The 26,823-nt window shown below is 41.3% G+C and overlaps 1 protein-coding gene across 2 annotated transcripts in view; it reads left to right on the top strand.

The window, feature by feature from the left end:
* The window catches only part of PCNX2 (pecanex 2), a 338,376-nt gene that overhangs the window by 117,943 nt on the left and 193,610 nt on the right, over positions 1 to 26,823 (top strand). For both annotated transcript variants that reach the window (XM_027530589.1, XM_027530588.1), the window contains 4 exons: positions 10,393 to 10,502; positions 11,961 to 12,057; positions 25,747 to 25,839; positions 26,620 to 26,770. In XM_027530589.1, coding sequence (XP_027386390.1) covers positions 10,393 to 10,502; positions 11,961 to 12,057; positions 25,747 to 25,839; positions 26,620 to 26,770 — 451 coding nt within the window. The remainder of the gene's footprint in view (positions 1 to 10,392; positions 10,503 to 11,960; positions 12,058 to 25,746; positions 25,840 to 26,619; positions 26,771 to 26,823) is intronic.

Genomic DNA, 26,823 nt, shown 5'->3' with positions numbered 1-26,823 from the left:
TGATCATTTTCTTTCAAAATCCTTCTTCAGGTCTGTGGTTCTGATCTTCCTCAAGTGCCAATGTTTTCTCCTCTATCCCAAAATTAAAATTAAAATATCCTGGGACTTCCCTAGTGATCCAGTGGGTAAGACTCCCTGCTTCTACTGCAGGAGACAGGGGTTCAATCCCTAGTTTGGGAAACTAAGATCCCACATGCTGCATGGTGTGGCCAAATAAATAATTTATTTATTAAAATACATTTTAAAAATTAAAAAATATAAACATCCTCAAATGCATTTTTTTTTTTTTTTACTATATTTCTGAACTTGACAGGCTCAACTCCTGCTAGAAGTTTGGCTCTTTAGCTGCTCCTGAGTCTGTGGAAGGCCCCATCCATCCCACAGTTAGTCTTTTACAGGGTTCCCACCTGGGCAGGGCAGACCTGCCCAAAGAGCCTGGACAGGGAGGCAAGCCAAGGCCCTGGAGGGAGTGGTCGGTGCGCTGACTCGGGACTGAGCAGCCTGGAGGGGGACTGTCAGATTAAGGAGAAAGGAATGGAAGAAATGGACAAAGCCATTTTATCTTGCTGTGTTCCCTCCACCACAAATCTCAATTATGTAAAATGATCCTGAATAGTTCCTTCTTGTTCTCAGTTTGTTTATTTAGTTGTGTGTGTGTTAAATTTCAGAGCTGTTAAAGCAGTATTTTCCTATGCAGTGAAAGCATAAGAAGAGACATTTTCAGCAGGTTTCTTCTTCCTTCTTTCTCAGGCAAGCTTGCCTCTTAACTCTCCATGGAAAATATCTGTGTTTTAAAATAACTGGGAAAAGGAAATGCTAATGTTTCCCTAATTGTACTTTATTGAGTCATCAATGTCAGGAAGTTTTTCCTTAAATTACATCCAGATTCCCTTGCTGATGTCAAAGATTATTTCCTTTACTTTTATCTTCAGAGTCAGTGGCCCCCAGCTGTCTCTTTTCCCAGTGCAGAAAGTTTGGGGTTGATAAACCATAAAGGTTATTTCCCTTCAGTGTATTTTCTGCATGCTTAATTCTTCCTGTGAACTTCATATATGTTTGAGAGTGGTACCTTTTAAAATCTTTTTTATTTTTAATTTTTTATTTTAAACTTCTTATTTTATATTGGAGTATAACAACTTTTGTGATAGTTTCATTTGGACAGCAAAGGAGCTCAGCCATACATATACATGTATCCATTCTCCCCCAGACTCCCCTTCTATCTTTGCCGCCACATAACACTGAGCAGTTTCTTGTGCTATCCAGTAGGTCCTTGTTGGTTATCCATGTTAAATATAGCAGTGTGTACATGTCAATCCCGAACTCCCAATCTATCCCTTTCCCCCATCCTTTGCCCCTGGTAACCATAAATTCATTCTCTAAGTCTGTGAGTTAGAGTGGTACCTTTAGAATTAACCTAGCCATATACATTCTGTAGCATACCCAGGCCATGCTTGAATGCAGGTTTATATAGCCTTGAAGAATTATACCCTTGCATGACTTGGAATATGCTCTTCCCAAGTTCATTCCTTTGCGACCAAGCTGTTTAGTCAGGCCTCTAGAAATCTGCCTCTGAGCCCCTCTCAAATAACTTCTTCCTTTAGGCTATCACCCTACCATGTGTTATAACAAACCCTAAAATAGGCAGTTATCTAAAAAGATGTCCAACACTCTTGAATGGCAGAGATACAATAATGAAACAACCTCAAAAGCTGGGAATTTCTATCAATTATAGTGATACCCAGCCTTTTGAAATGGGAAGTCATGAGATGTCCACGTGCTTTGCACAGTTGGCTGTAGAAGTGTTTAGGGTGGTGTAAGATACAGTGCACTGAAATAGGGGCTTGGTCCTGATCTTGCCACTTTGAGTGAGTCTCTTCCATTCTATTTTATTATTTGATTTATAATTTGAAGGGATGATATTCTCACTTAAGAAGACCTCTTCCAAATTAAAAATAATCTTTCCTGAAGATGGCATGGCTTTGCAAATGTTGGCATTCTAAACATGAAAATAGAACTCGTGTATATCCAAATAGTCTTTCTAGCCATGATTTCCTGAGAAATTTGCCTCCTATTTTATATATGATATAACTGCATCTGTTGAAAAAATGAACAAGGTGGAGAACTTGGAGCTTGAGGGTGTTGCCAGTAGAAAGCCTAGGGAGATCCAGGTGGTCTGCCTTTTTGCAGTCTGCCCAAGCTCAGGGGAGCCCAGGTTCTTTCTGGGAAGAGTTGCGTGAGGATCTGAGGTTGGGGTAGAAAACACGCACAGCCACACCTGGAATTTGAACTCCTTGCCAACCTTCATCTCACTCTGCTTCTTGGAAGAATAAGTGTGCCACTCTAGCGTCATCTCATTTTTACATTGTTAAAGGAAATATTGTCCCTTCTGTCCTGTCCCTGTGGCCACAGAGCTGTTCATTCATCTAACAAATGATCCTATCTCTTATGTCTTCTGCATTGGCAGGTGGCTTCTTTGCCCACCAGGTTCCTCTGTCCATGGAATTCTCCAGGCAAGAATACTGGAGCGGGTTGCCATTCCCTTCTCCAGGGGATCTCCCTGATCCAGGGATTGAACCCAGGTCTCCTGCATTGCAGGCAGATTCTTTGCCATCTGAGCCACCAGGGAAAGTCTTTACCACTAGCAGCACCCAAAAGGAAACTGAGGCTTAAAAGGCTGCCCAGTATCTTTGTGCTAATAATCAGCAGAGTTGAGAGGGAACCGGCAGTCCTGCACCAGAGCCCATGCTTTTAACTACTGCTCTGCACTGGGAAAAACCAACCTTCTGTGTTCTTGTAGATACCTAAATAAAATGATCTGGGCGGTTCTCTTCTTAGGTCTGCATCACAGAATAAGGAAGTTGCTCAAATCCAGGGCATTGGTACCATACATATTTATAAAGGGCCTTTCAGGGCCTGGGCCCTGCACAGAGTGTTCAGAAAACACTGGAGTAAAGCATGAGTCTCTGCTGTCAACGGGCTCGACCCAGTGGAGGGATCACAGATTAATCAAATGATCTTTATACAGACCTGTAGTGACAAGCTGAGATAAATGCTAAGAAGTAGAAGGAAAGGGGGCAATGTCCCTCCCCTCTAACTCCACTGTTTCCCATTAGATATTTTTGCCTCCTGTTCTCTTGCCTACCAACTGCTAGTTTAGTCGCTAAAGAGGGAGAGTCCCTCAGTACTAGGAGCTGTCCTTTCACGTTTGCACTGCAGAGATTTAATTAAGTAGAGAGTAAATGAGAGAAGAATTAGATAAGGGTATTGGGTGAATAAAAGTAGGTAAACTTAATTATTTAAGTATATTTAGTTTCACCTTAAATTATTGTCTGCAAAGACCATCCATCATGGGTGCCCTTTCTTTTCCAATTAATAAAAAACTAACATCAGCATACTACTTTGCAGCATGGAAGGCCATTTCAAATATCATTAAGGCATTGCAGCGGTATTTCAGGATGTCATTGTCACCTTTTTACAGAAGCAGAAGCTGAACCACTAAGTCCCTTCCACAGAATCATTCATTCCAGGAAGTGATGAGCCTGGAATCCACTTCTGCTGACATATATTCCCCTGACTTGTTTCTCCTCGTTCCTTTCAGGGACCGTTATTTTCGTGGTCATGGTTACTAAATCCTCCTCGTAGTGATTTTTTCCTTTTTGCATTCTTAATGGGCTGCATTTGAAAGGAAGCCCTCTGCCTTCACGAAATTGTGAATTAAACATGCAAAGAGGCAAGCACAGAGAAATAAGAGGGAAGAAATGGCGTTTAGCAGGTTTCTCTCTTTTGGAAAACTTTTTGTCCATGTTTTTGTAACGACCAAGTATGAGATGAAAGAGGAGAAGGTGCAGGTGGGTGTCCAGAGCAGGGAGAGCAAGAGTATAGGCAAGGATGGCAGGGGTCAGCTCCATGCACCCCCAGTGCCCCCAGAGCCCAGCTTGGTCCTCCCAGAAGCCACTGCAGGGGAAGGACAGTATTCTCCGCATTTCTTCTGTGTGAGGCTCCACTTAAATGCCACTCTCTGGACTCATTGGAACCTCTGCTTTCTGCCCAGTGAGCACCCAGCACCAGGCACTTCCCTGTCCATTGCCTGTCACTCCTCATCACAATTTATCATACTCTTCCCTCCCGCGACACCTGTGCTGTTCTCCGCAGAGTTGTGCTCCTTGGTGCCTGGCACCTGGAAGGTGGCCAGTGAATGTTGGGTGAATGAACCTTCAAGAGAGACTGAAACTCCCAAGTTCCAGAATAAATTGTCTGTCACTGGGCATGTGGTTGGAATGAAAAAAATTAGTTTTAAGGTCATGAGATATCTTTGCTCTGATAGTCTCTCATTTCTGTGGCATTTCACTGCCTGGCCCACATTTGATCTAAGCTATCTATTTTCTTCACCTTCTTTTCTTTCTTTCTTTCTTTTTTTAAAATCTATACAATGTTTTGTAAATGTTTATTATTGAAATCCTTTCTGCCAAGGTGATATTGAAGGTAGTGAACTGCACAAGAATATTTCTTTTTCTTTTTTTTAACTGGAGGATATTTGCTTTACAGTGTAGTGCTACTTTCTGCTGAACAACAATATGAATCAGCTTTAAATATACATATATTCCCTCCTTATTGAGCCTCCCTCCCACTCACTCCCAGCCCCACCCTCTTTCCTTGTTGAAACATTTTTTTTCACAGGGGTCATAGAAGAGGGATGAATGTAATCATGAAAACTGTAATTGTGTAGTCATTCTCTCAAGGATGGGTTGATGTGGTAACACTGGTGCCAAGTACAGGTCAAGGGAGATGCAAACTACCCCTTCCCAGGGAATCCTGAGAGGGCAAGTCCTACCCATGCCCACGAGTAACAGGACTAAGATATCTTAAAAACTGATGTAGATGTGTATTAAAGATGGTTCTGATGCAAGGGGAAAGCTTCTATTTGTCTGGGAAGTCAGGGAGATTGCACCAACGAGGTGGGACTTTTTTATACTGGGCACTGAAGCATGGATAGGAGTTCACCAGGCAGAGGGGTATGAACTTGGTTCCTTGTGGAAGAGCTCTCTGGGCAGATGAAATGTTGTACATGAAGGTGGGTGGTAGGGGCAGGAGGCAACATATCTTTATGGTTTTGCTTCTGTGACTCTCCTAAATGTGTGGAGGGAGGCTGAAGAGTTGAGCTTGGGCCAGATCCTAGTTGGCTTATTAGCTTCCTGTGGAGTAGATTATTTTGGTAGGCAATAGGAATCTCTGAAAAATACTGATTGAGGGCAATCATGTGACTGATTTGCATTTTATGGGAAGAGGTCCACTCTTTTATTACAAGGGGGATGAATCATGGGGTCAATGGAGTAGGAGTGTTGTGGGGAGGGATGTGGAGACCATCGTTAGATCTTCCCATTATGAAGTGGTTAACAATAGCCCTGGAATGAGGCAATGGACAGCTGACTCAGTTGGATGCAATGAAAGGAAAGGACCAATTGGGGGTGTGTTGCAAGGTGCATCGATAACACATTAGGACCAGCTGACTGTGGATAGAAGGAGAGGAAACAGCCCAGGACAGTCTGGCACAGAGCACTGGGTACCAGTCACCAAGTAGAGGCTGCACTGAACCTCTCATAACCAACAACTTGTAAAAATGGCCAGGTGTATAGAAAAGTACCCTTGCAGCAACCCTTGTGTATGTGTTATTTTCTGAAGAACAGCAAGCTAACACAGTGTTCAGAGATGTAAAGTAACTTAACCAAGACCACACAGCTCATCCCTGGCAGGACTAGGGTTCAAATCCATGTTGGCTCACCTTGAAGCCTGTGCTGTGAGGACATGCCCCACGTGACAGAAGCAGTGGCAGGTCAGGAGCCTCCTATAAGGCTGACGGGGGCACTGGAGGAGAGGAGAGAGCACCCTGGCTTTGCAGGGTAACTGAGGGGGGGAACCTTTGCATTTTTATTTTACTTTATTGACAGCTAGTTGAACAGCTACTTTATTGACAGCTAGTTGGTTTACAATATCATGTTAGTTTCATAAAAATGTCAGCAACCTCAGCATCTTTATAGGCAGGGCAGTTTTTGTTCAGTTGCTAAGTCATATCAGACTCTTTGCAGCCCCATGAACTGCAGCATACCAGGCTTCCCTGTCCTTCACTATAGCCCTGAGTCTGCTCAAACTCATGTCCAATGAGTCAGGGATGCCATCCAACCAGGCAGGGCAGTAGGGACCAATGAAAAAAAAAACAAAAAACTACAGACCAGTATCACTGATGAACATAGATGCAAAAGTCCTTAACAAAATTCTAGCAAACAGAATCCAACAACATATTGAAAAGATCATACATCATGACCAAGTGGGCTTTCTCCCAGGGATGCAAGGATTCATCAATATTTGCAAATCAATCAATGTGATACACCACATTAACAAATTGAAAGATAAAAACCGTATGATTATCTCAATAGATGCAGAGAAAGCCTTTGACAAAATTCAACATCCATTTATGATAAAAAGCCTCCATAAAGCAGGCATAGAAGAAACATACTTCAACATAATAAAAGCCATATATGATAAACCCACAGCAAACATTATCCTCAATGGTGAAAAATTGAAAGCTTTTCCCCTAAAGTCAGGAACAAGACAAGGGTGCCCACTCTCACCACTACTATTCAACATAGTTTTGGAAGTTTTAGCCACAGCAATCAGAGAAGACAAAGAAATAAAAGGAATCCAGATTGGAAAAGAAGAAGTAAAACTCTCACTGTTTGCAGATGATATGATCCTCTACATAGAAAACCCTAAAGACACCACCAGAAAATTACTAGAGCTAATCAATGAATATAGTCAAGTTGCAGGATATAAAATTAACACCCAGAAATCCCTTGCATTCCTATACACTAACAAAGAGAAAACAGAAAGAGAAATTAAGGAAACAATTCCATTCACTATTGCAACACAAAGAATAAAATACTTAGAAATAAATTTACCTAAAGAAACAGAAGACCTATATATAGAAAACTATAAACACTGATTAAAGAAATCAAAGATGACACAAATAGATGGAGAAATATACCATGTTCATGGATCGGAAGAATCAATATAGTGAAAATGAGTATACTACCCAAAGCAATGTATAGATTCAATGCAAACCCTATCAAGCTACCAACAGTATTTTTCAGAGAACTAGAACAAATAATTTCACAATTTTTATGGAAATACAAAAAACCTCAAGTAGCCAAAGCAGTCTTGAGAAAGAAGGGAATTGGAGGAATCAACCTGCCTGACTTCAGGCTATACTACAAAGCTACAGTCATCAAGACAGTATGGTACTGGCACAAAGACAGAAATATAGATCAATGGAACAAAATAGAAAGCCCAGAGATAAATCTATGCACCTATGGACACCTTATCTTTGACAAAGGAGGCGAGAATATACAGTGGAGAAAAGACAATCTCTTTAATAAGTGGTGCTGAGAAAACTGGTCAACCACCTGTAAAAGAATGAAACTAGAACACTTTTTAACACCATACACAAAAATAAACTCAAAATGGATTAAAGATCTAAATGTAAGACCAGAAACTATAAAACTTCTAGAGGAAAACATAGGCAAAACACTCTGACATAAATCACACAGGATCCTCTATGACCCACCTCCCAGAGTAATGGAAATAAAAGCAAAAATAAACAAATGGGACCTAATTAAGCTTAAAAGCTTTTGCACAACGAAGGAAACTATAAGCAAGGCAAAAAGACAGCCTTCAGAATGGGAGAAAAAAATAGCAAATGAAGCAACTAACAAAGAATTAATCTCAAAAACATACAAGCAACTCCTGCAGCTCAATTCCAGAAAAATAAATGACCCAATCAAAAAATGGGCCAAAGAACTAAACAGACATTTCTCCAAAGAAGACATACAGATGGCTAACAAACACATGAAAAGACGCTCAGCATCACTCATGATCAGAGCAATGCAAATCAAAACCACAATGAGGTACCATCTCATGCTGGTCAGAATGGCTGCCATCAAAAAGACTACAAGCAATAAATGCTGGAGAGGGTGTGGAGAAAAGGGAACCCTCTTACACTGTTGGTGGGAATGCAAAGTAGTAGAGCCACTATGGAGAACAGTGTGGAGATTCCTTAAAAAACTGGAAATAGAACTGCCATACAACCCAGCAATCCCACTGCTGGGCATACACACTGAGGAAACCAGAATTGAAAGAGACACGTGTACCCCAATGTCATTGCAGCACTGTTCATAATAGCCAGGACATGGAAGCAACCTAGATGTCCATCAGCAGACGAATGGATAAGAGAGCTGTGGTACATATACACAATGGAATATTACTCAGCTATTAAAAAGAATGCATTTGAATCAGTTCTAATGAGGTGGATGAAACTGGAGCCTATTATACAGACTGAAGTAAGTCAGAAAGCAAAGCACCAATACAGTATATTAATGCATATATATGTAATTTAGAAAGATGGTAACAATGACCCTATATGTGAGACAGCAAAATAGACACAGATGTAAAGAAAAGACTTTTGGATTCTGTGGGAGAAGGCAAGGATGGGATGATTTGAGAGAATAGCATTGAAACATGTTTATTACCATATGTGAAATAGATTGTCAGTCCAGGTTTGATGCATGAGACAGGGTGCTCAGGGCCAGTGCACTGGGATGACCCTGAGGGATGGGATGGGGAGGAAGGTGGGAGGGGGTTCAGGATGGGGAACACATGTATACCCATGGTGGATTCATGTCAATGTATGGCAAAAACCACTACAATATTGTAAACTAATTAGCCTCCAATTAAATAAATAAATCTTAAAAAGAGAGGATGTCTGTCCTCCATGTCAGGGGTGTGTGTGGACTAAGAGGAAGACTTCATGGGCATGAAGAGCGGGTCAGCCCGAGAAAGAAGGAAGGACCCCTGTCCCTGGGCATGGGAAAAGGGGGGTGAGAGGGCACTTTGCTGACTCCAAAGGGAAGAGAAGAGGAAGGCAGAGAATGCTTTTCTCACTGCTCTGGAATTCTTTGGCAAACTTGATGGGAAGAATCAGGAAAATAACAGGTGAAGCCCTGGAGCCTTCAGGACCCCAGAGACGCCCTGTGCCAGCCCTGAAAACACTGATCTGAGAGCTTGGAGGAGCCCTTGGTGGAGACTGGACACCTGGAGGTGGGTCAGTGGCCTGCCTTGTCTCCTGACTGCTCCGCTACAGCTCTGCAGCCCCTGAGAGGCTGGGTGCCTTCAGTTCCTTCTAGATGCTGCTCTCCAGGTGCTGGACCTTGGCTGGGGCGGAGACAGAAGGAATGCATTTTAATGTCTAGGAGGGAGAGACCTGTGAAACTGAAACCCTTCTCTGTACCTGGTATAACATTAACCCCTTCAGCCCATCTGAGTAGTTACAAGTATAATCTGAGCACACTTGACTCAGTCACTTGTATTTTTGATTTTAAGCAAAATGAACAATTTGTCCTTATCAAATAAGGCACTCGGTGAGTTAAGGGATCAAAATCTTAAGGGAGCAGTCTTGGAGTCCTTTCCTCGGTCCAGCTTTTGGAAGCCATCAGCAGATTCTCTTGGAGGCTGAAAAGGCTGAATATACAGAGGTTTCCTTCCTTGTGTAAAAGACATGATGCTTCTATAAGGAAGGAGACCTCAGTCCCAGATCACCGTGCTGCTCACAATGGGAACACATATTCCCTGCGTCTCCTCTTTGCCCTGGGTGCAGTGCCTCAGTTGTTGGCATCTGGGCTGATAATCCAATTAATTGTGAAGTATCTTGCTGTTTTCCTTTCGAGCCATTTTTCTCTTCACTGAGGCTCAGTCCACTAGTTGATTTGGTTTCTTATGCCATATTGACACATCCACAGGAGACGCAGATTTAATCCCCTGGAGGAGGATCTTGGCAACCCACTCCAGTATTCTTGCTTGCAGAATCCCATGGACAGAGGAGACTTGTGTGCTACAGTCCATAGGGTCACAAAGAATTGGGCATGACTGAAGTGACTGAGTTCACATGCACTCCCTCCCTTTTAAACCATTGATTAAATAAATATTAATAAATATAATCTCTATAGTTGTTATTAAGTATTGTATTGAATTCAAAAGTAGCAACATGTGATTAATGTTCCATCTTATAAAAATCCTGTACTTAATTTCATTAAAGATGAAGTTAATATATTCTTATAGATGTGTACAATTTCTTTGAAATGCCCCCTCAAAATCAATGCTGGTACATTCACAGGCAAGATTTCCAGGAGCCATCAGGTGCTTGCCTGTCCACTGGTGGGAATGATCCCAGAGCACCATGTCTATCCAGCTGGACCTTGGGGGGGCCGGCTATGTAAGTTCTGGAATGCGATCCTGTTCTTCCACACCCAGCCATGGAATGACTTGGCTCTCTGATCTTTTGCTCAGGAACCCTGGAGCACGCAGCACATCCCGGCGCTGTTCTCAGCTTTCTGTGGCCTCTTGGTTGCACTTTCCTACCATCTGAGCAGGCAGAGCAGCGACCCCTCAGTGCTCCTGTGAGTAACACACACACGCACACACACATACACACATACATACACACACACACATACACACAGAGCTGTGCACTAGCCCTGCAGCATCACCCTCTCATCCAGCGCTCAGGGTGCTTGAACTCTTTCCCTGTTAAACCGGCTGGTCCCTGGGTGATGGTGGGAGAAACCCAGGACTAACCAGAAATGAATGAAAACCAGAGGTCAAGTTCAAGGACACACTGAACCTTGGCCTTGGTGCTTTTGGAGTAAAACTCACAAAGCCAGGGATAGATACCCTCTTGTACCCGGGCACTGTCTTTGACCTTCCCTTGGGGAGTTGTGTGAGAGGCACCAACCTTGACAGGTAGTCTGTCTGGGTCCATGAAGTGGCATCACTGCCTTTATGCCAGGACTATAAAGTCTACCCTGGGGAGACTAGACTTGCATCTCTAGAAGGAAAGGTTTTGTTTTGTTGCTTTTTGTTCTTAGTATGGCCAGTGCCCTCTGGATTTAAAGTGAAGTCTGTGCCAAAGTTTTAAAACGTGTTTAATAATAACCCTTAATCACTAGAAAATATACCTTCAAATCTTTCCTTTCTTTGTATCTTTTAAGTCTTTGATAAATATGCACTTTGGACCTGAAAACCCTTCAGGTGATGCCATCATTTCGGGTACCAGTCAATCAATTCAGTGAGGTAGCAACCATCTCATTTGACCACATTTACAGGAGATGCAGAGACCTAGATTCGATCCCTGGGTAGGGAAGATCCCCTGGGGAAGGAAATGGCACACCCACTCTAGTATTCTTGCCTAGAGAATTCCATGGACAGAAGAGCCTGGTGGGCTACAGTTCATGGAGTCACAAAGACTTGGACACGACTGAGGGACTAACACAAGGGAGATACTGACTTAAGTTATAAAAACGGATATAAGTGTTTTGGGGGAGCATAAAAAATGATAATTTTAGGCTGTCAGGTGCAGCAAGATGTAAGACGTGGAAAATCGGAAAATTTAAATATCATTTGCACAGATTTTCTTAACAAATATTTTACCATATTGAGGCCTGGCTGAAATAAAGAATCTCTGTGAGCTTAGCTAGCTCAAGTTGGTCAATGGTACCCATACCTGCTGTGGACAGCTTTAATCTGGATGGAATTTGAAAATCCACCCATTGTCTTTGTGATCACCTGCACACACTCCTCTTTTTCTACATTATGAACAATTTAAAGGAGAGAACACTGGCTTTTTCCTTTGTGAGTGTGAGATCAAAGGTGAAGCTGTTTCCCTCAGACTTTGAAATAGGCACATCTTTTTTTTAGACTAGAGCAGTATTTCTTGAATTTTAATATGATGGGAATCACCTGAGGATCCTGTTACACTGCAGATTCTGATTCAGGTCTAGAGTTGGGCCCGAGATTCTGTATTTTTTTTAAGGGACATATTTTGAAAAGTAAAACCTGTGTATTTTTTCCATTTTCAGGTCCTTTATTCACTGCAAATTGTTTCATAAATTTTTACATCAAAATCTAGAAGAGTTAGCTTCAGACCCTCTGCCCATGAAGATGAAAGATTCCGTGGTAAGACATTTGTGCTGTGTAATGTATGAGGGAGCATCACTTGACTTGGTGTGGAGTAGACTGTTGAGCCGCCTGCTCAAGGAAAGCAGATGCTGTGCACACCTGCCACAGGTGTTCACTTGATCTAATGCAATTTGCCTGCATATTCAAATGATCCACCTTCAGACAGCTCCACGCACTACAGGCCCCAAATAGCAGGCAGCATGGGCATGAATAAAGCTTGCCCATTAAACGTCCAGCCAAACTGCATCCTCTCTGCACCTTCTGCCTCTGTCTCCTGCTGACATTCTTTCCTGTGTATTTTGATTCAAGGTTGACATCTGCGCATCCTTTGGGAGGCACCCTTGGGCTTTAGGCTTATGGCTAGGATGTTGGGGGCTTTCCAGGTGGTAAAGAACCCACCTGGCCAATGCAGGAGATGTAAGAGACCTGGGTTCTATCCCTGGGTTTGGAAAATCCCCCGGAGGAGGGCATGGCAACCCACTCCAGTATTCTTGTCTGGAGAATCCCATGGACAGAGAAGCCAAGGTGGGCTATGGTCCATATGATTGCAGAGTCAGACATGACTGAAGTGACTTAGCATGCATGCTAGGATTTTGTGGAAGAGGCCGCCGTATTGGTTGGAGCACAGAAGAGGAAAAAGAAGGAGGAAATGAAGGAAGAATGAAAATAAAGGCTGTAAAAGAATAATATTGCTTCTTTGTTCACCAGGAAAATGGCTTGGGGGCAGTTTCAAACACGCTTTGAGCAGGTGTATCTCTTTGGTATCAACTTACAAACCTTAATAGTTTGGAAAGCAAAGCTCATTGATTAGATAATCTCCCACTTGAGTACTGAGCTTGGAGCAGTCTGCTGCCTCCCAGTCTTGCTTTTCCTGTATGTGTTTTTTTTTATTTGTTTTTTTTCTTTAGGAATAACAGATCAAATGAAAACCATTTAATGGGATATTGATTGCAAGCTCCTCCAGCCAGGAGATGAATCTCATTTGTCCTGGTCTCTGGGCTCTAGTCCATGGGAGTGCAAAGAGTTGGACACAGCTTAGTGACTGAGCACGCACACAGGCACCACAGCACCAGTGCCTCAGGCCTAGGGGGTGCTCAGTGCGTTCCACTGAATTTAGATGAGTTAGATTGCAATTCACCATTTTGAGACAATGTGCAAGAATTATAGCCAACACGATAGCATTTAAAAGAATTCATACTCAGACCTCTGTGTCTTTGAGTGTGGTTAGTGTTCAAGCTAAAGCATTGAGCATTGGTTACCGCAGGGAATCAAAACACAAATCACTTACTAGGAATAAGGGTTTGTTAATTATTGAATTTAATGTTTACTTCCAGTTTTATTGAGATATAATTGACATTCAGCACTGTGTAATTGTGTCATTAATTTTAGGGCTGAGACACACGTAAAAGCCGGGGGTGAGGTGAAGCTTCCGGGACTGATGAGGGGCCAGCAAACAAAGAAAGAAGACACTTGACATCCAAATGTAGTGTCAAGAACCAGACCTCTATTATTTATATCAGGAAAATTACAGGGATGAGATCAAACTCACACTCCCAGGTTAGTTTCTATAGAAGTGATAGGGTGGCCTGAGTCAACCCAAGAGTTTCCCATGGATATCTGTGAAATAACTCTCCCCCCTTGGTTTCATGAATGATGAAGATGTTTTCTGATTTATTGCAGTAAAATAATCTGTGAGTTACAATGAAATCCAATGAGAAATTTGCCTAGCATACACAGATAGCATTTCATTAGTATGATTAGCTGTGATGGGTTAGGAGTTGCCTCACTTGATTTTAGTATTATTTGAAATGCTTCATACAATGTAGAGCACATAACTTGTAGGTGATTTAATATGATGTGTGTGTTCATGTCTCTGAAAAGATTTCTCATCTAATTATAATATTTTAAAGGGACTTTAAGATTCAGCTTTTATAGTTTTTTTGTGATGTAATACCATTTATTTCCTAGTGCAAGGAAATTTCCCTCTTGATTTTGTTTCTTTATGTCTCTCTCTGGCTGCCAACTATGGGGTCGCACAGAGTCGGACACAACTGAAGTGACTTAGCAGCAGCAGCTGGCTGTCTTATTCTCTTTCTCTTTCCCTATGCCTGTCTGTCTGTCTGTCTCCTCCTCTTCCTTACATTTTAGTTTATATGAGAAGTCCCTAGGAAACATGATACGCTCAGTTTTCCAGCCCTTCCTCCTATTCTGATTCACTTGGCCTGGGGAATCTACAGGTTATGAGACTGTCCATCCAGGTGATTTTGATCAGGTGCCCTACAGGCTGCTTTAAGGGACATTGATCTAGAAATGGAGATACCCAGAGCTCTAGCAGTGGCTTTACTCCATATGAGCAACACAAGTTATGCTCACAGTTTATTACCACAGTTCAGTAGTTAATAAAATGTAAACTTTCCACGAGTGGTTTGCCTGGTTAGTCTATTTCCGTATGCTTCATTAGCATGGTCTTTACATTTTTACCCTCATTTTCATCACTTTCAACACTTTTTCCCATCACATTCAGATTTGTTACTTTTATGACATCTAGAAACAACAAACAAAGTTATCTAAATTTTATGTGTGTTATGCAGACTGCTTCTTTTAGACAGTTGGTTGTGTCATCTAGGTCTCTTGAGTCCAGTGCTGTCTAAATCTGCTGGGTTTCTAGTGTTGGACCAGGGCTTCTTAAGTTTCTTTTTAAAGGTTTGGGGCATGAAGTGCTACATAAAATGCCACAGTGACTTTAAAATGTTCAGTGTATTCTTTTTAAAGGTTTGGGGCATGAAGTGCTACATAAAATGCCACAGTGACTTTAAAATGTTCAGTGTACTGAGATCTAATATAGTTATTAGCTAAACACATATAGGTTCATCATTAAAATAGGCAACAAAACTTTGAGTGTTGTTTTAGAAGTTCTGGCAAGTATAGATCCTGAAAGAGAAAAAAGAACTGGTTATCGATATGTTATTATATTCATGCAAAATGCATAGAAAACTTATGTCAACTATGATAAGAAAATTCATAAATACCACCAGAGACATAAATGGTTAGAAAAGCAAAAGCATTCTAACACATTAGAGATAACCGTAGAAGACATGACGAAAACATGATTGAACTCACAGTAGTAACAAAACATATCAATTGATAATAGAAATTATTTTAACAAGTAGTATCAGAAATAGAGGAAGCTACAGCAGTCTATTAAAATGTAAATGAAGTCTGAAAGTGGTGATAAACAGATATAACCTGATTTTTCATGAGAAGCCTGAAATTTATTAAATGTCAAATCTTTCTAATAAATTTATGGATTTAATATAGTTCAAAAGAGTTCTAAAGGAATTCTATTCAAAACTTGGGGAAATAATTCTAAAGGTTCATTTAGAAGTGTAGAAGTTAATAATAGTTTTAAAAATCTGAAAAAGAAGAATAAGAAAGGAATTTAGCACTTTGAGGTGTAAGAGTACATTATAAAGATTGAGTGATCAGAAAAGAATATGCGACTAATCCAAGATTAGAGGGTGGGGTTAGTGAATCAGTTAAACACAGAGAGGTGACAAATTATTTATATGACTGTGTGATGTGAGAATTAAATGTTGCAATCAAGAATTGATTGTTCAATGTATGATATTAAGGTAGTTGTTTAGCAATGGGAAGGAAAAGAGAATTTTATGTGCTAATCCCTCTTTAAATACTAAAGTAAGTTAGAGAGAGGGGAAGAGAGATCAAATGAGACTTTCCCATCTCTGATATTATGGCAGACTAAATTATTACAATCAGATCCTATTGATTACTACTGAAAATTCTGAATAAAATATAAAAATCTTTTTCAGGAGGATGGGACTAACACATACACTCTACTCTATGTAAAACAGATAATAAATAAGGATCTACCATATAGCACAGAGAATGATACTCAATAATTTGTAATAATCTATAAGGGAAAAGAACCTGAAAATGAAGATTTATATAAAGTAAAATCACTTTGTTGTACACCTGAAATTAATGTGACATTATAAATTAACTATATTTCAAAAAAATAAAAGGAAAAATCTTTCTCAAGTGTGACTAAAAATTTGATGAAATAATAAGGAATTATTAAGTCAGATGAATGAACAAGGGAATCTTCACATCTACGTAATCAGGGGACATTGAGCCTCAGTTTTCAGCCCTCCAGCTGTGGGGAACAGAAGTGAAAGCCTGCCAAGGTAGCCACAAACGGGAGATGATTCACTCATCATGCTGGAACACCAAGCCCACCCTCAGCGGAAGGGTGAACCAGAAGGAATCTGTTCTACGCTCTGCTGTGCCAGGGGAATGCAAGCAAATTCTCTCCAGGATTGAACTTAACAGCAACAAAGTAATCATTTCAGTACTTTCAGTACCAATTCTAACATCTGAATTGTACAGTTCAGTTCAGTGGACCAGTCATGTCCGACTCTTTGTGACCCAATGAATCGCAGCACGCCAGGCCTCCCTGTCCATCACCACCTCCCGGAGTTCACTCAAACTCACGTCCACTGAGTCGGTGATGCCATCCAGCCATCTCATCCTCTGTCGTCCCCTTCTCCTCCTGCCCCCAATCCCTCCCATCAGAGTCTTTTCCAAGGAGTCAACTCTTTGACGAGGTGGCCAAAGTATTGGAGTTTCAACTTTGGCATCAGTCCTTCCAAAGAACATCCAGGACTGATCTCCTTTAGGATGGATTGGTTGAATCTCCTTGCAGTCCAAGGGACTCTCAAGAGTCTTCTCCAACACCCCAGTTCAAAAGCATCAATTATTCAGCACTCAGCTATCTTCACAGTCCAACTCTCACATCCATACATGACCACTGGAAAAACCATAGCCTTGACTACACGGACATTTGTTGGCAAGGTAATGTCTCTGCTTTTGAATATGCTATCTAGGTTGGTCATAACTTTCCTTCCTAGGAGTAAGCGTCTTTTAATTTCATGGCTACAGTCACCATCTGCAGTGATTATGGAGCCCCCAAAAATAAAGTCTGACACTGTTTCCACTGTTTCCCCATGTATTTCCCATGAAGTGATGGGACCAGATGCCATGATCTTTGTTTTCTGAATGTTGAGCTTTAAGCCAACTTTTTCCACTCTCCTCTTTCACTTTAATCAAGAAGCTTTTGAGTTCCTCTTCACTTTCTGCCAGAAGGGTGATGTCATCTGCATATCTGAGGTTATCAATATTTCTCCCAGCAATCTTGATTCCAGCTTGTGCTTCTTCCAGTCCAGTGTTTCTCATGATGTATTCTGCACATAAGTTAAATAAGCAGGGTGACAATATACAGCCTTGACGAACTCCTTTTCCTATTTGGAACCAGTCTGTTGTTCCATGTCCAGTTCTAACTGTTGCTTTCTGACCTGCATACAGGTTTCTCAAGAGGCAGGTCAGGTGGTCTGGTATTCCCATCTCTTTCAGAATTTTCCACAGTTTATTGTGCTCCACACAGTCAAAGGCTTTGGCATAGTCAGTAAAGTGGAAATAGATGCTTTTCTGGAACTCTCTTGCTTTTTTGAAGATCCAGCGGATATTGGCAATTTGATCTCTGGTTTCTCTGCCTTTTCTAAAACCAGCTTGAACATCTGGAAGTTCACGGTTCACGTATTGCTGAAGCTTGGCTTGGAGAATTTTGAGCATTACTTTACTAGTGTGTGAGATAAGTGCAATTGTGTGGTAGTTTGAGCATTCTTTGGCATTACCTGTCTTTGGGATTGGAATGAAAACTGGCCTTTTCCAGTCCTATGGCCACTGCTGAGTTTTCCAAATTTGCTGGCATATTGAGTGCAGCACTTTCACAGCATCATCTTCCAAGATTTGAAATAGCTCAACTGGAATTCTATCACCTCCACTAGCTTTGTTCGTAGTGATGCTTTCTAAGGCCCACTTGACTTCACATTCCAGGATGTCTGGCTCTAGGTCAGTGATCACACCATCGTGGTTATCTGGGTCGTGAAGATCTTTTTGTACAGTTCTTCTGTGTATTCCTACCATCTCTTCTTAATATCCTCTGCTTCTGTTAGGTCCATACCATTTCTGTCCTTTATCGAGCCCATCTTTGCATGAAATGTTCCCTTGGTATCTCAAATTTTCTTGAAGAGAGCTCTAGTTTTTCCCATTCCGTTGTTTTCTTTGCATTGATTGCTGAGGAAGGCTTTCTTATCTCTCCTTGCTATTCTTTGGAACTCTGCGTTCAGATGCTTATATCTTTCCTTTTCTCCTTTGCTTTTCACTTCTCTTCTCTTCACAGCTATTTGTAAGCTCTCCCCAGACAGCCATTTTGCTTTTTTGCATTTCTTTTCCATGGGGATGGTATTAATCCCTGTCTCCTGTACAATGTCACGAACCTCTGCCCATATTTCATCAGGCACTCTAGCTATCAGATCTAGTCCCTTAAATATATTTCTCATTTCCACTGTATGATCATAAGGGATTTGATTTAGGTCATACCTGAATGGTCTAGTGGTTTTCCCTACTTTCTTCAATTTAAGTCTGAATTTGGCAATAAGGAGTTCATGGTCTGAGCCACAGTCAGCTCACAGTCTTGTTTTTGCTGATTGTATAGAGCTTCTCCATCTTTGGCTGCAAAGAATATAATCAGTCTGATTTCAGTGTTGACCATATGGTGATGTCCATGTGTAGAGTCTTCTCTTGTGTTGTTGGAAGAGGGTGTTTGCTATGACCAGTGCCTTTTCTTGGCAAAACTCTATTAGTCTTTGCCCTGCTTCATTCTGTATTCCAAAGCCAAATTTGCTTGTTACTCCAGGTGTTTCTTGACTTCCTATTTTTGCATTCCAGTCCCCTATAATGAAAAGGACATCTGTTTTGGGTGTTAGTTCTAAAAGGTCTTGTAGGTCTTCACAAAACCATTCAACTTCAGCTTCTTCAGTGTTACTGGTTGGGGCATAGGCTTGGATCACCGTGATATTGAATGGTTTGCCTTGGAAACGAACAGAGATCATTCTGTCATTTTTGAGATTGCATCCAAGTACTGCATTTCGGACTCTTTTGTTGAACATGATGGCTACTCCATTTCTTCTGAGGGATTCTTGCCCGCAGTAGTAGATATAATGGTCATCGGAGTTAAATTCACCCATTCCAGTCCATTTTAGTTTGCTGATTCCTAGAATGTCAACATTCACTCTTGCCATCTCTTGTTTGACCACTTCCAATTTGCCTTGAATCATGGACCTGACATTCCAGGTTCCTATGCAATATTGCTCTTTACAGCATTGGACCGTGCTTCTATCATCAGTCACATCCACAGCTGGGTATTGTTTTTGCTTTGGCTCCATCCCTTCATTCTTTCTGGAGTTATTTCTCCACTGATCTCCAGAATCATATTAGGTACCTACCGACCTGGGGAGTTCCTCTTTCAGTATCCTATCATTTTACCTTTTCATACTGTTCATGGGGTTCTCAAGGCAAGAATACTGAAGTGGTTTGCCATTCCCTTCTCCAGTGGACCACATTCTGTCAGACCTCTCCACCATGACTCGCCCGTCTTGGTGGCCCCACATGGCATGGCTTAGTTTCATTGAGTTAGACAAGGCTGTGGCCCATGAAATTAGATTGACTAGTTTTCTGTGATTATGGTTTGTGTGTCTGCCCTCTGATGCCTCTCGCAATACCTACCATCCTACTTGGGTTTCTCTTACTTTGGACGTGGGGTATCTCTTCACAGCTGCTCCAGCAAAGCACAGCCGCTGCTCCTTACCTTGGATGAGGGGTGTCTCTTCACAGCCTCCCCTCCTGACCTTGAACGTGGAGTAGCTCCTCTCAGCCCTCCTGCACCCACGCAGCCACTACTCTTTGGACTCAACCCCCTCAATTTATGAATATAGTTTAAAGTTGCTGCCAACTAGAAATCACTCATGACAAAGCAAAAACAAAAATACATGAATCCTCTATAGAGGATTCCTTCCTCCTCAGTCTCCCCATATTCCCAAAACCATTTTTCTAAGGGATGTGAGCAGGTTCTGATAAAAATTTAAAACTACACAGAAAAACAAAGAGCCAGAAGAAATAGATTTTCAATCACTTCAGATAGTAGAATTATCAGATACAGATTTTGAAACAACTCTACTTACTATATTTGAAGAAATAAAAGGGTTAATATTTAACAGGCTTCCCTGGTGGCTCAGCTGGTAAAGAATCCACCTGCAACATGGGAGATCTGGGTTCAATCCCTGGGTTGGGAAGATCCCCTGGAGAAGGGAAAGGCTACCCACTCCAGTATTCTGGCCTGGAGAATTCCATGGGCTGTATAGTCCATGGGGTTGCAAAGAGTCTGACACAACTGAGTGACTTTCACTTAGTATTTTAAACCATAGAAAGTATTTAAAATGGTCCAGTATGTTTGAAAGAGAACCCAAAATACCTAAACAAAGTAAAGCAATTAAAGTAAACACACACACACACACACACACACACATGAGAGATTAGATACCTCTGAAGGGAGAATTAGTATCCTGAACGAGCAAGACAGAAGAAAGTATCCGAAATTCAACAATGATAGACCAAAAATTAGGATATATATATACAACAGATGCAGAGATGTGACAATGGAATAAGAAGATCTAATGTATCTATATATCTCTCTGTCTATATATATAAAATCAGAATTCCAGAAAAAGGGGAGAGAGACTGAAGCATAATGAATGTTTGATGAGGTAATATCTGAGTATTTACCATAACTGATGAAAGACCCTGATCAGAGATTTAAGAATTCTGGTGAATCACAAGGAGGATAAATTAAAGAGGAACACATACTGAGCAGACTGTAGTGAAATGCAGTACACCAAAGACACAGACCATCTTACATTTGTTAAACAAAATGAATAGATTACATTCAAATGAAGGACAGCCTGAATGCTACCTTACCAAGTGGAATAGTAGAAAACAGAAGACAGTTTGATATGTTTAAAGTTCTGTAAAGCAAGTAACTGGCACACTAGAGTTTGATGCCCAGTGAAAATATCTTTCAAGAATAAGGACAAAATAAAAATATTTTAGAAAAATGCTGAGAGACTCTCAGGGAATGTAATTCTGAAAGATAGTCTTCAAGAGAAAGTAATCTCTGATGGTCTAATTTATAAGAAAGCACAAAGAGAAAAGAAAGTAGCAGATGTGTTAGTAAATCTAAGTAAATTTTAACTGTATAAAACCGTGGTGAGTGTATGGTTGGCTTAAAAAATGTGAAACATAATTGACATATGTGACTACAGTAACATATAAGTTTGGATGGGAAGGGAAATGGATACCAGGACTTGTTAAGCTCTTTGTATGTCCAGGAGATGAATTAAAATACTGATTAAATTTAGACTGTGATTATTTAAGCTTGCACAATTGATTGTTTAGTATAACTACTAAAGGACTAGAAACAGAGCATGTAAGCTCCAACCCTGTATGAAAGGAAAAATAGAATAAAAAATGGTTTTTACTAAGTAGAAAATTAAAATAGGACTCTTTTGTCACATTGTCCTTAAAAATCCATTTCAGATGGAATTTTGCACCTAAATATTAGATGACAAACCCTGAAAGCGCTTAGAATCATAATAAAGGAGATTAGCTTTATAATATCAGGGTACAGAAAAAATTTTAACAAAACTTCAAATTCATTAAAATTATCACTTTTGATTTATCAAATAATACTTTCTTCAAATAAGACTTAAAAATATAAGCTACAGAATGGGAAAAGATTTTTAAAATATGTACAGTTGATGAAGCACTAGTGTTATGATGAATATAAAAGTCCCATAAATTATAAGAAAACCAGATATCTCAATTAAAAATGGGCAAATCTCAATGGCCAAAACATGACTACATATGCAGTCTAATAATCAGGAAATTCCAAACAAGTTATCATTTTATACCAACCAGACTGACAAAAAATTGAAGCTCTCATGATACTGCTGCTGCTAAGTCGCTTCAGTTGTGTCTGACTCTGTGCGACCCCATAGACAGCAGCCCACCAGGCTCCCAGTCCCTGGGATTCTCTAGGCAAGAACACTGGAGTGGGTTGCTATTGCCTTCTCCAATGCATGAAAGTGAAAAATGAAAGTGAAGTTGCTCAGTCGTGCCCGACTCCTAGCGACCCCATGGACTGCAGCCCACCAGGCTCCTCCGTCCATGGGATTTTCCAGGCAAGAGTACTGGAGTGGGAAATACATATCTATCCTAGAGCAAATCTTGCACATTTGTACACAGAAGATTGCTCATCATAGCATTTGTCATAAGAACCTCAAACTGAAGCTGCTGGAAATTCCACCTACAGTAGAATGGCCTTTGTCGCAAAGGAAAATAATTTACTAGAGCTATAAATGGTGAATTTTAACCACTTAAAAAGTAGCCATTTATATTTGCCCATTTTTAATTGAGATATCTGGTGTTCTTATAATTTATAAGATATCTCTGATAGCTCAGTTGGTACAGAATCTGCCTGCAATGCCAGAGACCCTGGTTCACTTCCTGGCTGGGCAAGATCCACTGGAGAAGGGCTAGGCTACCTACTCCAGTATTCTTGGGCTTCCTTCGTGGCTCAGTTGGTAAAGCATCTGCCTGAAATGCAGAAGACCTAGGTTCGATCCCTCATTTAGGAAGATCCCCTGGAGAAGGGAATGACTACCCACTCCAGTATTCTGGCCTGAGTCCATTGGGTCACAAAGAGTCAGACACAACTGAGCGACTTTCACTTCACTATATTCATCATGACTCTAGTATTGAGCAGAGGAAACAAGATTCAAACGTATATATATAGTGTGGTGCCATCTATCAGATAAAAATAGGCAAACTCAGCTGCTTATTCTTTGGCATTGCCTTTCTTTGGGATTGGAGTGAAAACTGACCTTTTCCAGTCCTGTGGCCACTGCTGAGTTTTCCAAATTTGCTGGCATATTGAGTGCAGCACTTTCACAGCATCATCTTTCAGGATTTGAAATAGCTCCACTGGAATTCCATCACCTCCACTAGCTTTGTTCATAGTGATGCTTTCTAAGGCCCACTTGACTTCACATTCCAGGATGTCTGGCTCTAGGTGAGTGATCACACCATCATGATTATGTGGATTGTGAAAATCTTTTTTGTACAGTTCTTCTGTGTATTCTTGCCACCTCTTCTTAATGAAATTTCAGATGTTCAAGCTGGTTTTAGAAAAGGCAGAGGAACCAGAGATCAAATTGCCAACATCTGCTGGATCTTCGAAAAAGCAAGAGAGTTCCAGAAAAACATCTATTTCTGCTTTGTTGACTATGCCAAAGCCTTTGACTGTGTGGATCACAATAAACTGTGGAAAATTCTGAAAGAGATGGGAATACCAGACCACCTGACCTGCCGCTTGAGAAACCTGTATGCAGGTCAGGAAGCAACAGTTAGAACTGGACATGGAACAACATACTGGTTCCAAATGGGAAAAGGAGTACGTCAAGGCTGTATACTGTCACCCCGCTTATGTAACTTATATGCAGAGTACATCATGAGAAACACTGGGCCGGAAGAAGCACAAACTGGAATCAAGATTGCCGGGAGAAATATCAATAACCTCAGATAAGCAAATGACACCACCCTTATGGCAGAAACTGTAGAGGAACTAAAAAGCCTCTTGATGAAAGTGGAGAGTGAAAAAGTTGGCTTAAACCTCAACATTCAGAAAACAAAGATCATGGCATCTGGTCCCATCACTTCATGGGAAATAGATGGGGAAAGAGTGTCAGACTTTATTTTTTGGGGCTCCAAAATCACTGCAGATGTTGACTGCAGCCATGAAATTAAAAGACGCTTACTCCTTGGAAGAAGAGTTATGACCAACCTAGACAGCATATTGAAAAGCAAAGACATTACTTTGCCAACAAAGTTCTGTCTACTCAAGGCTATGGTTTTTCCAGTGGTTATATATGGATGTGAGAGTTGGACTGTGAAGAAAGCTGAGTGCCGAAGAATTGATGCTTTTAACTGTGGTGTTGGAGAAGACTCTTGAGAGTCCTTTGGACTGCAAGGAGATCCACCCAGTTCATCCTAAAGGAGATCAGTCCTGGGATTTCTTTGGAAGGTATGATGCTAAAGCTGAAACTCCAGTACTTTGGCCACCTCATGTGAAGAGTTGACTCATTGGAAAAGACTCTGATGATGGGAGGGATTGTGGGCAGGAGGAGAAGGGGACAACAGAGGATGAGATGGGTGGATGGCATCACTGACTCGATGGACGTGAGTTTGAGTGAACTCCAGGAGTTGGTGAGGGACAGGGAGGCCTGGCATGCTGCGATTCATGGAGTCACAAAGAGTCGGACACGACTGAGTGACTGATCTGAACTGATATTAGGTACAAATATGCAGAAATTGAAATGTCAGCAACTTGCTACTAATTTTCCATCACAAAAAACTGTGTAGTGAGCAGGCACAAGGGAAAACAAAGCAAAGTTAGACCAAGGAGTGTTACTAATACTGCAGATACATGGAACATGGCCTGTTAGCTCAGTAGGGTACAATGTTGGCTAACTGACAGAGCTAAAAGCAGTATTAGGGGATCATTAAATTTTTTCTTTCTACAGAATCCAATTAACTGCATTACATAATTACTGACCATATTAAGGTATCACATTGTTATCTGAAAACTCTAAAATCATCAGTTTAAATATATCAATATATCATATCAAAAAGGAATTGTGCCTCTTAAATAATTATTTTGAATGTTACCTGCCAGAAAATCATATAGAATATACATCTGTTTCCCCATCGCCTCCCTTCTTTTCTTTCTGTACAAACCATATGCCTGTTTACCTACATTCCCTCCTTCCCTTTATCTTTTCCTGTCTTTTTAAAATTAAAATGTGAAATTTCTTGCAAGTCATGATGCTGGTTTTCTGACTGAATTGTCATCCAAAGTGACAGGAAGAAATCAGGAGGACAGTTAAATGCAGTAAAAATGACCTGACCCATCTGATGAAAAATCTACATGGCTTGGTTGGGATAATCAATAATACAATGAGGAGATCCACTCTCAACATCAATTTGCCAATTAGCTGCTAAAGTTGCTTTCCACTTCCTATCTCAAAAGTTTACAATTCACACTTTACCCATCTTTATTAAACCTGGGCATCTCGCATCTGATCTGTGATTGTCAAGAAGAACTTTATGCCTCTTACACGTGTAGAAAATCTTCTCTCCCTGGCTAGTGGATGGGAGCATGCTGCTGCTAAGTTGCTTCAGTCATGTCGTGTCTGACTCTGTGTGACCCCACAGACGGCAGCCCACCAGGCTCCCCCGTCCCTGGGATTCTCCAGGCAAGAACACTGGAGTGGGTTGCCATTTCCTTCTCCAATGCGTGAAAGTGAAGTCACTCAGTCATGTCTGACCCTCAGCAACCCCGTGGACTGCAGCCTTCCAGGCTCCTCCGTCCATGGGATTTTCCAGGCAAGAGTACTGGATTGGGGTGCCATTGCTTTCTCATGGCAGTCTGCATTTCCTCTTGCCCCCTTCTGCCTTAGTTTCCCTGATATTCCCCACATGGGAGGTGCTGAATGGTCCATGCAACGTGTGCCATTGGGAATAGATCAGGTAAGTGACGGTCTGAAGATGAAGTGTATCCAGGGGTTAAGATCCTGTCACCCGATTTACCTGGTGACCCAAGGTTGCTGAGAGAAACACAGACAAGCAAACTGTACAGTTGTTTTCTGTTTACAGAAGGATATCTTAAAATCGGATCTCATCATCTGCTCGGTGGCTGCTGTTCTGTCCTTTGCAGTCAGTGCCAGCACTGTGTTCCTGTCCTTGCGAGTATGTATCCATTTAGCTTTGCACTCTTCCCCTCTCCTCATTGTCTGTAATAAACAGAGCCCACTGTGCAGCTCCAGGCTATTGATAGGTTAGTGGAGCCAGAGAAAGAATAGAAAAGAATAGAGAGCGTGGAGGAATATATCCAGGTGTGTTGAGTTATGTCTGAGATGAGTTTTGGCCCACAACACAAAGTTGAGTCACATGTTTTACCCTTGCTGTTTCTCATCCAGGGAATTGTTTGGCTAGCATATCTTGTAGAATCCACCATGAGGATGGTCAACAGTCATAAAACAGGACCACAGCTCACTGCTAAGAGTGGAGAAGGGAGGACTCACCAAATCAGGAATGAGATGGAAGTCACAGAGCCAAAAAGATTGTCAGAACATAATTTTCAGTTGGAAAAACAACAGTATAGTGAGCCAGATGGGATTTCTGGCTAGAGGTTCTCGCGGACATTTGCTGTCTCACTTTTCTATCAGTGAAGAAAAGTCTGTTAGCTAAATTTGTTATTCTCCATCTCATCTTTAAAAAAAAAAACAACAAGCAAGAAAAAGTATTCTAATGGGCAGAATATCTCAGCCTTTTGTGCACTCCGTCTTGGTGGTTCTCAATGCAGAGACCAAATTTCAAGTGCTGCGGGAGAAATTTTCAGAGGCCTGAAGAAAGAGCTGAGTTTGGCTGTGTGTGCTTTAGGAGGAGCAGGGAAGGTTCTGGATTATTGACAGGCATCCTTCCCCACGCTTCCAGCTACGCACTGACTCTTATCTTCTTCTGTTGCAGCCTTTTCTCAGCATTGTGCTCTTCGCCCTGGCTGGAGCCGTGGGGTTTGTAACCCACTACCTGCTCCCCCAGCTGCGCAAGCATCACCCATGGATGTGGATTTCACACCCCATCCTTAAAAACAGAGAGTATCAGCAACGGGAAGTGAGAGGTGAGTAAGGTATCCCTCATACAAATAGGGTGTGGTGAGAGGTCTGCTTTATA

This window comes from Bos indicus x Bos taurus, chromosome 28 (assembly GCF_003369695.1).
Source record: "Bos indicus x Bos taurus breed Angus x Brahman F1 hybrid chromosome 28, Bos_hybrid_MaternalHap_v2.0, whole genome shotgun sequence".
Lineage (NCBI taxonomy): Eukaryota > Metazoa > Chordata > Mammalia > Artiodactyla > Bovidae > Bos > Bos indicus x Bos taurus.
Note: the sequence above shows the minus strand (reverse complement) of the source record. Positions and strands in the feature narration are given on the sequence as shown.